General features: G+C 39.7%; 1 protein-coding gene across 2 annotated transcripts; it reads left to right on the forward strand.

The window, feature by feature from the left end:
• Window positions 1–2,340: 2,340 nt before the first annotated feature.
• On the forward strand, window positions 2,341–10,098 carry map2k2b (mitogen-activated protein kinase kinase 2b). 2 transcript variants are annotated; one of them, XM_083992068.1, is made up of 11 exons: window positions 2,341–3,272; window positions 3,379–3,589; window positions 3,702–3,848; window positions 4,616–4,693; window positions 5,002–5,053; window positions 5,300–5,424; window positions 5,763–5,976; window positions 6,067–6,119; window positions 6,250–6,311; window positions 8,341–8,386; window positions 8,641–10,098. In XM_083992068.1, the coding sequence occupies exons 1-11, from the start codon at window positions 3,184–3,186 to the stop codon at window positions 8,749–8,751; spliced, it is 1,188 nt and encodes a 395-aa protein (XP_083848194.1). In that variant the 5' UTR covers window positions 2,341–3,183; the 3' UTR covers window positions 8,752–10,098. The 2 variants fall into 2 exon arrangements, with proteins under 2 accessions (XP_083848194.1, XP_083848193.1); XM_083992067.1 differs by having other exon boundaries at window positions 5,763–6,119.
• The last annotated feature ends 4,603 nt before the right edge of the window (window positions 10,099–14,701 follow it).

Consider the following 14,701-nt stretch of genomic DNA (forward strand, 5'->3'; position numbering starts at 1 on the left):
GCTATGATTAACAGAAGTAAAGATTATCACTCTTCCAAGAATTAGGCAGCAATTCAATAAAACTGGAACGTGAAGATATTGTAATGTAAAGGAGGATAGGCACAACTGTTGTTGCATCAACAGAAGGTCTACCGCTACATTTACAGTGTTAGAGATGTTGGTGATTTTGTGCATTTTTTTTCTCTTTTCTTTCTCTGTTGCCTCTTTCTATTGTGAAGCTGCTGCTGCTGTCCAAAGGAAGGGGCTACAATCAGAGCAGAAACAGCTGAAGGCTGCGAATAAATGAGCAAGAGCTCCCCCTGCTGAAAGAAAACACACAGCAAGATTCAAGTGGTCACAGGAGAGAAAAAAAAGCCTTTATATTACAACAAATGCACAGTGTTTCTGTGGGATTTGATATGTTAGTGTGACATTGATGTAGTCAAACAGTACAGAAACAAATTTTTAAATTCTGCCATCTTGAAATGACCAGCATCTGTGTTTTATACACAAAGAAGTGGCTGGATTACATTTCACATCAGTTGTAGTCTATAGGCCTAAAGCCCAAGGAAATGATCTGTTTGGGGAAGAGATAAGGTATTTCTCAACATTTTTTCAATAAATTCACTCTACTGTGTGTTTTTGTTGTTAGTTTGTTTTTTGTCTGTTTGTTTTTTTCATGTGCTGATAAACTTATCTGCATGAAGTAATTGCCACCTATCACAAGTGTAAAACATGGAAAGTTACATTTTATATATATACACACACACTATATATTATACTAGACCATAGTATATAGTCTATTGCTTTCTTAGAGTGAGTATAAACTTGGGAAGCTGTGTTTTTTCAGTTTGAAATTATTATTTTTTTTATTTTGCTTACTAATGACTAATGATTAATACATTCACCAGTGAATTGTGAAAGATGGTGATTAAAAAGTTCAGAAAGCTATTGTCATGCCTGCCCGTCCCACCACTGATGTTTGGCTGCTGTAGAGTACCAGATGAGCAAAGCAGGGAATTTCCCCAGGGCTCCAAACCACTAATGATCCAGTGTCCTAGGTCTGCTACATGTCATTTGGTTGATCCAGTGTCCTAGGTCTGCTAGCTACATGTCATTTGGTTTTGGTAATTTGATTAATTACAAATGTGTGAGGGGATTTGCACGTACACGCTACATTATAATCCTATTGTCATTTCTTATAGATGAGCTGTGTGTCAAAATCTAGTTGACATTAGACATTGCATGAACAATGTGCTGTGTGCCCAAATGATGAATCCAATCATGCCAAGGTCTACAGCTCTCTTGGTTGCCACTTTAGGTGCCTAAGTACCCATCCATATATTCCTCCATCTATACATCTATATATGGCAGAGGGGTGGAACTAATCCCATTCTCAGGTGACAGTTTGGTGGCTGCAGTGTGAAATTCGGTTGCATTTTGTTGTGTTATACCTGAAACACGTTTCTTATGCAAGTATTCTCTACAGTTCAAAAGCACCACAAACTCCAATCCAATATAATGATGAAGTTGGATCAACTATTTCAACAAAAACTGAACAAAATACATTTTCATGAAGGTGATATTTATTGCAGGACTGATGCAATTGTAATAAATGTAATGTAATAAAGTTTAGTTTGCATCATACTGTTTATACTTTCCCAGATTTGCCAGAAACAAAGAAAAATTAAACGCTCAGAAACCAAATGTCCAATGACCTGATGTCTAATAATAAGTGAGAATATAATATGGAGCCATTTCCCTGACATTAAAAGTTGGCATTGAAAACAGAATTTGGCATTGTAATAACAATTTTTGGCATTGAAAATAAAATTTGGCATTGTAATAAAAGTTGTATTGACACTGAAACAAGTATTGGCATTGAAAAATGTTGTTGTAGTCTTTTTTTTTAGAAACTTTATTAAGTCATCATGGTGCAATACAATTCAATACACCAACATAACATCGCCAGGGGGTTTCAATACAGACAATACAATGCAGAGACAAGCTTTCATACAAAAACATTGTAAAGTGTACATAAAGTTTTTATGGCTTTCATGTTGATTGATTTTTTAATAGACTTAATGTATATTGTTTGGCTTAATTTTCAAAAATAAGAAAAAGTGGTTTTTGATTAGTGTAACGACATTTATGAATATGCCATTTGGCTAATTGTATAATAAGATTGATGATATAGTATTGTTTTTCTTTAGAAGATGGATTGTCAGTGAAGCCAAACAATACATGTTCTCCATTTTCATACACTGCACAGCTGACTGTCAACGTCTCAAGTATCGCGAGATTTTCTCCGTAGTTAAGCCGAGCAGTGTGAGCTACTCCTGGGCCCCGCTGCTGCTGCCTGCTGCCTTTTACTGGGACCCGGTGTGTGTGTGTTTCCAGCAACCACACGCACATACACAGTCACACACCTGCCCGCTGAACGAAGGGGCAAGGAGGATACGACACTGACCGACCGACACTACGGCACGGCACAAATGAGCTGGTGTTTCTAATTTACACAGAGCCCCGGGAAACAACGCCGGAAGTAAAGTAAAAGAGTCGCGTACTCTCGTTGTTCAATGTGTTGGTATCGCGCAACAGCTAGCAGTTAAAGTTAGCTCGCTGCTTCTCAAAATGTTTGGTTTACTGTCACGTTGTAGTTAGTTCAGTGCGGGTTAATTTAAAATCCAGTTGCTGCACGTTGGGACAGTGACCATAACACTAATAGTTGTGTGTTCAACAAATAACCTAGCCGCCATTAGTAGGTACAATATTAGCCAACTAGCAAACGGCAGCATTATAGCATCCTATTCTCTTTAATCATCTGAAGCCTTGTTCACCGTATTGGGAATCAGAAAAGGGTCGGGTTTATTTTTTATTTTATTTCTTGTTTAGAGAAGTCTGAGACCATAAGCAAAGTGTTGAGCCTGATTAATCATATTGAACTACTGTCCAACCTGGCAACTGACAGGAAACGAGAAGTGCATTTTGTCCTGAAAGCGTCCACAAGACAACACTGTTTTTTGCTATTTAACCCAATGCAAACCCAGTGCTTATGAAATTAATACTTATTTATGCATATCAAAAAATAATATTCCTTAGTTCAGCTTCTACTTCGAGAGGTTAGTCCCAGTAGATTATTATTTGCAGTCAGGAAAGACAAGTGTCCCTTAACCCCAGCCCATAGTTTATCCACAGTAAATCATGCCTCCTAAAAAGAGACCAGTTCCTTTAAACATTGCACCCACTGGCGATGGATTATCCCCCTCCACCAACACAGATGTTTCATCTGAGTAAGTTATCCTACCAACCAGTTAACGTTGCATCCTGAATAAGATGTGTTATTCATTTGCACAACTTAAAAGATGTATTATTTATAGCCCATATCCATTTTCTCAGGGCCAATTTAGAGGCACTTAAGAAAATATTGGAGGAGCTGGACCTGGATGAACAACAGAAGAAACGATTAGAGGCTTTCCTTACCCAGAAAGCCAAGGTAGGCGAGTTAAAAGATGATGACTTCCAACGAATCTGTGAGCTGGGTGCAGGCAATGGAGGTGTAGTCAACAAGGAGTGCCACAAACCATCTGGAATAATCATGGCCCGAAAGGTGAGTAACAGAGGGTGCAGCTGGATGTCTTGGATGTAATAAAAACAAAAGTTGTAGTGTAGGAAAGTAATCCTGAATGAACTTTCTCTCTCGATTCTCTGTTCTGTTTCAGCTCATTCATCTAGAGATCAAACCTGCGATCAGAAACCAGATCATCCGAGAGCTTCAAGTGTTGCATGAGTGTAACTCTCCCTACATCGTGGGCTTCTATGGAGCCTTTTATAATGATGGAGAGATCAGCGTCTGTATGGAGCACATGGTGAGAAACATGAAGAGGGATGACTGTGTGTGTGAGTAGCGGTAAAAGATATTAAAGGGATGGTTCAACATTTTGGCATATTCGCCTATTGCCATAATGCCTATAGTCATATGGGTAGGTTCATTACCTTTAATTTGCCATGCTATGAAATAATCATGTATAATTATATAACATTACGACACTCTGAACTATAGTACTAGCGCTTTTGAAGTCACTCTGCCCAGCAGCCGTGTCTGGAGTGTAGTTTCAGCTACGCATTTGCCTCGAAAACAACTCTGTCTCGTAATGTGACATTATTATTTCATAGCGTGGTGAATGTGCAGGTCACAACGAGAGTGTGACCTGCACAAGAGCCTTTTGGAATTGTTGGATTGTGTATTTGATGAGTTTTGAACTCAAAATGTTGAACTGTCCCTTTAAAGAGTATGTGTTGCCATATGTGGCAATTATCTTATTTTACCCCATTGTTCTAACGTGGTTATTGCTTAACAAGGGTACATAGTATCAATGTCGGGGATATATTAGGTAAGCAAATAGCCAGAAGGTTGAATGGGGAAGAAACAGGCAAGTGTAAAGACCCGAGAGACTCTGGCAGGTGTAAAATCATTACATTACATTACAAACCACTTTGAATATTTTCCCTGAAAAAACATGTTTGTGCATTCCACAGATTGAAAACCAGTAATATCTAAAAGGTACCTTTGAAATTATGTGCATTTTTATTTCATGACCCACTGTATTATTTGTTCTCTCCCTTTGTTGTCCAGGATGGTGGATCTTTGGACCAGGTGCTGAAAGAAGCAAGGAGGATCCCTGAAGAGATTCTGGGCAAAGTCAGCATTGCTGTAAGTACAGCAGTATAAGCCATTTTAATATATGATGTGATAGTAAATTATTGTTTGTAATTAATGAAATAATGAAAAGGCGCAGTTGTTTTGTGGAGATAAAGCATTTTCATCAACAAAAAGATATTTTTGTTGTCATAGTACTCTTTCACTTTACTGTATTGACCTCAAAATAACCCACAGACTTACAATGCAGATGCACGACGTGGGCCTAGATTGGTTTCCTGCTTGTTTCTGAATGTTGTTTTCACATTAAGGTTATTTACAGTTATTGACTTGAATAATTTATCTCCTTAAAAAAAAAACAGGTTTTGAGAGGCCTCGCCTACCTGAGAGAAAAACACCAAATCATGCATAGAGGTATCAGAGTTTTCATCAAGTTGATTATTTACTTTTCTATTTAATAAAATGGAGATTCATCTGTAAGCCATAGCAGTAGCAAGGTGCCTTAAATTTAGCTGAAGCACATTAATACATGTAGATGCTGAAGATAAATGAAATGTAAATGATTCATTTAACTTTGTCAATAATTGTTATGTATAGTGGCACATTGTCATCGATTTCCACTCAGATGAAGTTTTCTTAACGTATCCTTTTTACTCACAGATGTTAAACCTTCAAACATGCTGGTGAACTCACGTGGTGAGATCAAGTTGTGTGACTTTGGCGTGAGCGGGCAGCTCATAGACTCTATGGCCAATTCCTTCGTTGGGACAAGATCGTATATGTCGGTACGTCGGTCTCTCTGAATTACACTCAGTTGCTCAACATTGCTTCGTCTAACTTGGTTCGCTTTTCGAATTGATTGTTTCAATTCTTCATCATTTTGTCAAGACCACAAAGCCTCTATTAAACTATGAATGACCTCACTTTAACCAGTGCCTCAGTTTGAAATATGTGGTATATTATGTGATTTTAAGTTTTTATGAGCAGTTCAAAACAAATATAACACCACAACGAAATACGACCCATTTCATATCTGACGTCTAGTGCTTGAACAGCTCCTTGAATTTGTCGATAAAACATGAAATTTTGACCTTGTTATGCGTTGTTAATGTTTGTTGTTTAGCCTGAGAGACTGCAGGGAACCCACTATTCTGTGCAGTCAGATGTATGGAGTATGGGCTTGTCCCTTGTGGAGCTGTCGATTGGACGTTTCCCCATCCCTCCTCCGGATGCTAGAGAACTGGAGGCCATATTTGGACGACCCATATTGGATGGCAGTGAGGGGGAGACACATAGCACTTCACCCAGACCGAGGCCGCCAGGTAGACCCGTCAGCGGTGAGCAACACAAACACAGTCTGACAAAATCAGTGTGTTTTTATGTAACAGTCTTGTTTGAAATGTTGAATATGAAACCACCTTTTCCAGGTCATGGGGCTGTAATGGCCATCTTTGAACTCCTGGACTACATCGTAAATGAGGTGAGAATCTAAACATTTACAGCTAAAAAGAACATGAATCTGATTCCACATAGTGATAGCTACTATATATAGAACTGGTCGTATTTAATCACCTCTTTCTCAATTTTCTTTCCTATTTTCTGTATTTCAGCCTCCTCCAAAACTACCACATGGTGTATTCACTTCTGACTTCCAGGACTTTGTAACAAAGTGGTGAGACAGCAGTTTATCCTGACAACATTGCTCAGCTGTCTTTTGTTACAAACACTGGACACACACAACACATTTTCAGTTTTGAGTTTTAGCTAAATTGTCATATTATTAGATATGATTTAAAGCAGAAGTAAGTGATATATTTGTGTTAATATAAGTCTTAAATAGTTATATCTTCCGACAGCAATCACTTACATAGAGTGTTTGGACTGAAACACGGGTCTGTCAGTCACTCTGCTCTGCTCTGAGCCGAGGAGAAAACATTTATCGTATCCTACAGTTTTTATCCAATGAGGAGAGAGAACGGCATGCAGGGCTGTGTGTGCAGCCAAGGGACGCCGTGAATGTGGCGACGTAGGGACAAGGGCCGCGTTTCCCAGATTCGATCTTTCTTAAGGACTTAAGAAGGCTCTTAAGAAGGGTTCGGCTAAGAAGGAGCGCTAAGATACGGGTGTTTCCCAGATGCGTTCTTAACTGCCTTCTTAAGATCACGCCAAAGAAGCTTCTTAAGAAGCTCTTAACGGGAGCTGTCCACCACCCCAGTACTGAAACTGAATCAATCGATGCCAGGCAAATCGATTATTATATCACACGCCACCTAATACACACATAGATCACACACAGTGACCAGCGCAGCTGCACCGACGGGCGATGAATAAACCGAAGACGGGATTTCCACTTGTCAAACATGGGGTTAACACAGGTCCCGGTGTCCGCGGACCTGATTAGAAACTTCTCCGCTGTTGTTGCCGCGTTGGTCACGGGCAGTGACGGACTGGCCGTAGATGACACGGCACAGCCGCGTAATGATGCGGCCGAGACGGCTGCGTGACCATGTGATTGATGTGTGTGAAAATAAAAAATAAAAACGTGCGTAGGGGCTGGCTGGTTTACAGCCTGACAACTCTGGAAAAGAAAGTGGAAGCATTGCCGTGGTCTGGGTTCGAATCCACCCACTAAAATATTATTTTGGTGGTCAACACGTTTTTCTTTTCTCATCATCACTGAATGATCAATGCAAGGCTACATATGTATATAGGCTACATATATATTTAGGCAGTGGAGTGTTAATGCGTGACAGTCTTTTTAGTGCCAGTATAACATGGCACAGGAGGATCAGTGTCACGGCTGCCACACTCCGTGACACTGACCCTTGCTTGCGATGCCCCCACCACACCAAGAAGCTGCCCACTGTGTAAAAACACGATGCAACAGCGACACTAGGGGTTGATTTAAGAACGGTTGTTTTTGATGTTCATGCAGATATGGGACGTGGATGTGTGCGTAAAAAGTTATGATGAATGATGATGATTAATTTTATTTGTGTGCCTGATGTGCAGAGCACATGTTATTCCTCATATTTAGTTTATTATTGTTCTTATTTTATTTTTTTTATCTCTTTATTTTTTATTTCGGCACATAATTTAATGTTTTAAACATACGATGTGCACTGTTTAATATCTTGCTTAGTGTGACATTGATTTGCCTTGAAAACGTGAGCGTTGGTCGCTAAGAAGACTCGTAAGAGTGGGTCAGCTCGATCTTACATTTCCTTCTTAGTGAAAGATCTTCTTAGGCTAAGAGCGACTCTGGGAAACACGTTCTTCTTTCACAGCGCTCTTAAGAGCGCTCCAAAGAAGATCTTAGCGCAAAGAGCTTCTTAACAAATCTGGGAAACGCGGCCGGACTGTTATGGTGCGTTCAAGGAAACTCGTAACTCGTGTTTTTCCGTCCTGTGAAGTCGTACCAGTTCGATCTGGTACGAGTTCACGGGTCAGAAGTTACGAGTGGCCGTTATAGTGACTTTCACAGGTAAAACAGGTCGGAAAAACACGAGTGGGTTGCCTGGAACGCTACAAAGTCGTAAGTTGTGACTTGAAGCTGTAATTTACGGTTTCAAAAGCCTGCCTGGAACGCAGCATTAGCCAAAACGACCGGATCGCTTACTTCTGCTTTAATGTTTTGTGATAAATTTGACGGATGAAAAGCTCTCTCTAAAAGATTCCTCTCTTCCTCTGTTATTTTACAGTCTCATCAAAAATCCAGCAGACAGGGCAGACTTGAAAATGTTGATGGTAAGTGTTAGACTAAGACTAAGGCCTCTTTGCACAGGGGACATGTTCAATATCAGAAAAATCAAAGATTTAGATCACAAAAAAATATCTGCTGTACAGTAGAAACACTTCTACGCCCAATCTGCCTTGAGGTCAGCCTGTTTGATATTTTATAAGAGCAAATGTTGTATTCGTGCTCGCTCCACAAACTGTTAATTTCAAGTTTTCAAAGTCTAGCATCTTATTCCTGTGTGACTGTCTGTGTTTTGTTTCAGAACCATACGTTTATCAAGCGGGCCGAGGCGGAGGAGGTAGACTTTGCCGGCTGGCTTTGTAAAACCATGGGGCTGAACCAACCGAGCACTCCCACACGTCCTGCAGACTGAACACACACTCTCTGTTTACACTCGTGCTCACAGTATGTAAGAACATAGAGAAGCTGCTGCCTAAGACCATACACCCACACATCAACATCTTGTTTGCCACATCCTCCCTCAGGTGAACCCCCCCCCCCCCCCCCCAAATGCTCCAGTCATCAAATGAACTCTGCTGACATTTAATACAGTTGATGGGAAGGATACTCTATCTACAGTTTGTACCTTTTTGTGGAGTCAGTCCGCTGGGATTCTGTTATCCATGAAAATTTTCTTCTTAAATCAATTACAGCATAATTGGCAACGTGGAGAACATTGGTTATTATTAGTAATTTGTGTTAAGGTCAATTCAGGACTGTGGGCCATCAAATCTCCCTGGAGACTAACATACCGTTAAGCTTTTGTTCATCTTTGCCTCAATATCCAGTAGTCATACAGACTGTACACACTGTATCCAAACTGGAAGATTTGTCTCTTTAAGTAATTTTAAAATGAATATAATACCTGTGCTCAATTTTCAAACTTGTCTTTCTCTCTCAGTTCAGCATTTTGCATTTCTCGTCTGAATTTCTCCAAAGTGTTCTGAGTCTTATAGCACTTATACGTTAATCTCAGTTATTACAATCATGGTTATGTATCTGTGTGTGTGTGTGTACAGCCAGATACATGTATGGATTTGTTTTTATATATGACATGCAAACACACTGAGAAATGTTTGTTTTTCTGAACAGATCAGGTTAGGTTTGTCTGTGTTGGCAAGAGGTGACCGAGTTGAGGACATTTTCTGCATTTTTTGACATTTGACGCAAATTTCTACAAATTTTGAGATGCCTTCAGATGAAGCACAGTGTTTAAAACATTTTAGCATGACACTCATGTCAGAGCCAAAAAAATAGTTCAAACCTTAAATGCACCCTCTGCTCTCTCTGTCATGTTTGGGGTTGTTTCTTAGTAACTTAAAACGACATCCTCAGTTTGTTCCAGTATCATTAGCTTTAGATTACCTATGCTGGGGCAGAGGCTGCCTTCGAAAAAAAATAAAATGAATGAATAAAAATAGAGATCCAACCCTGGACAGCACCATCTGTAAGAAAACTCTTCAGCAAGCTGCATCCCGACTTGTTGTGTAGTCTCAGCTGAAACAAGTGGTAATATCTTTGTATACGCTCTGGTGTAAACAACAAGACATGGATTTGTCATTGAAGTGCATTTCACTCCTTTGTTTTGTTATTTTTGTGTACTTCCTCCTTTCGGTTATGGTTTAAAAAAAAAAAAAAAAAAAGTTTTTTATGGTTAAAATCATCAAAGGCTTTTGTCTTTATAAAGTCATAATTGTCAATAAATGGTATGTATTGAAATATCTGAACATAATGTCCTAATTTGCTGGAATATTGTCTTACACTTGTTTCACCAGATGGGGGCAGCATATTAACTGCCTAGCACTGAGGACCTCTGAAGCAATTACTAACCAAAGTAACCAACAAAACAAAGATATGAAAATATGCCCTGGCTGAGTGGTGTGTGTACAATGTTGCAACCAAATTAACTGAAAGAAGCCAAGGAAAGTGAAGTATGATGACATATTAGACCTGATGATATTAGAATGATGATATATTAGTCCTCTTTGAATGAGTTATTCATCTGTTCGGCCAATACCTGGTGTTGTGATGACATGTCTCCCCTTGAATATTTGTCAACTTGAGTCAGAAAGTGAGAGGCCTTGAGCTCTGAGACGACATAGTGTGGCTAAGTCTGAACAATGTTGATGGGGGTGGGGTGGGGGGGGACTACTGCAGCAGAAAAACAGCACAGTCTGCAGTCATTAATATGCAAATATGCAAATGAGAGGGTAATTAAGATTGGGCGTTTGTCAGTGGCTCTTTGATTGCTAATGAATTCCAATCCGTACGAAAGAGGGAGGGGACGACGAGCTGAGAATGAAGAAAAAGAACAGGATGTTATTGTGCTTTTTCTTGCAAAAAAGACGAGAAGAGTGAGTGAATGCTCGATGGAATGTAAAAGCCTGATTGGAAAGAGATTATGCTTTGATTTGTGCAAAATCACGCATCTTGCTGCTGTTACACACAAGTATAAACAGGATGACAGCCACCCAAAACTGATACAAAACAGTCATGTGTGGGAAATGCACTTAGAAATATGGTAAAAAACAAAAACATATATATATATATTTCAGCACTAACAAAAGTCACAACATAAAAAAGGGCGAAATGGGGGCGATGAGTTCATGCCAACACAATTAACCGTGTGCACTGTCACTGACTATTCAGCATGGCAGACTAGAGCCACCACAGGGAGGTAGAAAGATCTAGAAAGATCCCTGCTCATTACGAGTGATGTGGCCGACCCCTGTTGAGAAAGATGCTCGGGTATCCTGACGCTGGCAGTGATGTGCAGCAGCAGCAGCATGTTGTGTGTCACAGAAATTGTTTTTTTCATATTTTTTTGTCAAAGGTGGGGGGCCTCCCGTTCACACACGAGCACACACCGCTGTTATTGCTGTTTCAGTGGTCCCTTGACACATGTACATCTTCCTCCTCGGCACGTGAAATGCGAATATGTAATACATGAAATGAAAACAAATTAAATGTTTTGACACAGCTGCTCATGTCACCTTATGGCACAATGACAATACTGCTGCACGTACTGAACTGAACACATTCCCAAATACTTGAGCCAGGACTTAAAGGTTCAAACACTACACTATAATGTATCTGGAATGGCTGATCCCAGGCCTGCTCTGTTGTAATGAGCAGTGCGAGTGCATGAGTGTGTTTGTGTGTGATAGAGAGTGTGTGTGAAAGAGAGGGGGGCTGTATTTTTCACAGGAAACAGGAAACCAGAAGTCATAACAGGATGCCCCAGGTTTTCATACTGTACCTGATGCGTGGGTGGCTTTATGGGGGTAACCCATTTACAAAGCTTCAGTTCTTGTATAGAAGAAGAAGAGGGAGCCCAGGAAAGCGTGGGTGGAGAAGAGGGTACACACTTTGGGGTTAGCTCTACACTAAATATAGATTTTTTTTGAGACTTGCGCCTCAGTGTTCAACCTTGATGTTGTTTTGCCTCCATGCCGTTCGTCCTACTTTTTAAAAAGGCAACAAACCAGACGTTTGATGTTTTGTGTAGAGCTGCGATATGATCACTTCCATGGCAAATACATGCGCCAGCTTTCCCCAGGTGTACTGTAGGAGCTGCACGAGTGAATCTGTGACATCACACCAGTTTTGTCATAATGAGGTTGATGTGCTCATACTAACTAAATGCTCCTTACCTTATTGCAAAATTGTGCAGAGATGAGTTGCATCCATGTACTCTTACTCATATAACTCCAGCTTTACTTGACAATGCCATTCAAAGCATGCAGTGTCATTTATTTAGTTCTCAAACAGCAATAATGTTACTGCCATTGTTAATAGCATACAGGTGTGACTTGCATGTGTGCAATGCATGCTGAGCATATGTGCGTGTGTGTGTGTGTGCGTGCCTACATGTGTGCGTGTGTGTCTGTGTTTTGAACCACAAAGTGGATGGCTGAGTTTTCTCGTAAAGGCCAGCACAGATGTTATTTAGGTTGTTTCCCCTCAAACCAGTTGAGGTTTTCTCTAGAAAGTCTCAAAACAAACACTGACATTAACTGCAGTTTTGTTTACATAACCACCAATGCACAACTCAAGAAAAACAGCAGCCAGACCTTCTCTGTGAGTTAGACGCTGGCCTGAGCCATAAACTCTCTCTCGATTCCAGTACAAGGAAAGGAAGTGGCTGCAGCATTACTTTTTCATCTCAGCATGTTAGAGACTTTTCTTAGTGCAGGTGTTTTCCCCTGCTCCTCAAACACGGTTGCAGTAAATGGACAAATAGTCAATATGTACATGTATGTGCACTTAACGTTTTTGTAACCGCACATGTTCTACTACGTAGTTAAACTACTGAACAAAATGGGTATTGTGAATACAAGATGACCCTTAATAACTAGAAATCTTCAAACATTATTATACATGTAGGACCCTGTAACTAGTATAGGCTATTTATTTCTTACGAATGTTGTCATAGCTATAAGTGTAGTTGTGTTAGCTACCTTAACAATGAACTAGTCAAAAACTATTTCAATGTAGGCTATTTAATATAGCAAATTGCTCTTTTTGTCATAATAGCCCATTGTTGTGGTGTGTAATTTTTATGGATTATTTATTTACTAATAGCAAGGTCACTCCATAATCATGCCTCTTTAGCAACGAGTTTGTAGCCAAATAATGCACTTTAACTTTTTCACAATGGAAGCCATGTTTAACCCTTACATACTGTTTAAATTTGATACCTTCACAGTATGGTTCGGGTCAATTTTGACCCGGACCAAGAATTCCCTCATAGTAAGTGTCTATATTGAATTTTAAACTACAGATCTATTTAGAATGTTTAAATAGCCTATGACACATAAATTAATGTATGATTAAGTGTTAAAAAAAAAATCAGAGAGCAGGGAGAGTGCATTTTTTAAGTTTTACAACACTCGTTTTTGGAGAAAAACTTCTATTACACAGTATTACATCCTGTTCTACATAAGACATAAACACATAAAAGCCACAATGATTTAAATATATTTCATTGAATTTTAAAATGGCATGAACATTGTGGAACTGTTGGAATTCATAATATGACCATGTTTAACCATTGCGACCATTAGGTGCTATATGTTATAAGGTAGATGCTATATCATAAGAAATCATAATTATCAATATTAATTCAACATTTACCACTTAGAACACAAAAACATTAAATAATAAAATGCTTATTATAAAAAAAATGCACTCTCCCTGCTTTATATATAATATGGTTTTCTTTGGCATTGTCTTCCTGCTCTGACACATCCTCCACCAAATCACCATCAACCTTCTCCTTTTGGAAGATCAGATAAAGGGCCTGGTTGTACCAAGTCTTGTTGCCATGATGTCAGTCACTGAAATGGCAGCTCAGGAACCTCTATGTCATGACCCCCCACCACCACCCTCCCAACGCAAATTGATTCAAATTTGTTACTTTATAGATTATTTTATTACATTGCAGGTGCAGGTGCTTGCAGTTGCAGATCTTGTGTCTGTGTCAAGGCACCCCTTGACCTCAGATGACCTCTGTTCCATTTGTGCACCATACTGTATGATCACTACTATGCTGTTTTACTATTTCACTGTTTCGAGGTTTCCCCCATGCCCCCTCAAAGACCAGCAGGTGTCTGTCTCTGTGGGAACCTGGGCAAATGTGGTGGGAACACAGGCAGTTCTCGTGACAGTGTCGAAGTCCCCCTTGAACTCTGTTTCTGTCACCACTGTCCCATAAATTATACACACAAACATGGCCTGTACAGTTCCACAGTTTCAAGATTCCCTAAAACCACAATTTTCCTTGATTTGACCCATACTGGTGGATCTAAAATCCATCTAAACAGATACGGGTCAAATTTGACCCGAAACAGCCTCAGTGTTTAAAAATGTGTAGCACCTGTTCAAAAGTATACAATTTAAAAATATTTTCATTTTTGTGTATTTTGGGTCACTTTAGGAAAAGTCATAAAATTTCAGCCTAAAAGAATGATGTTTAGGGTATTTTTTCTGCTGTCAAATGTCAAAACGGGTCAAATTTGACCCGAACAGTATATAATGAAGCATGGCGACCGCCCTCCTCTCTTTCACAAACGCACACACACACACACATATGTGAACATTTTTTGTGGCTCAAGGTAGTAGGCTACTGAACAACATTAAAACGTAAGTAAATGTACCCCTCAGGCAAAATGAGACTGCCCTAAAGGATGATGTTGAAACATATATGGACGTCCCACTTGCCAATCAAATGTTGGTCGTATCCAATTGGTCCTCCCTCCGATATTATCATTCCATCTTCTACTGGTCTGGTCTGTTTGGCTTTCCGCTGTGCTCATCCGCTA

Source organism: Trachurus trachurus (genome assembly GCF_905171665.1).
Source record: "Trachurus trachurus genome assembly, chromosome: 17".
Classification (NCBI taxonomy): domain Eukaryota; kingdom Metazoa; phylum Chordata; class Actinopteri; order Carangiformes; family Carangidae; genus Trachurus; species Trachurus trachurus.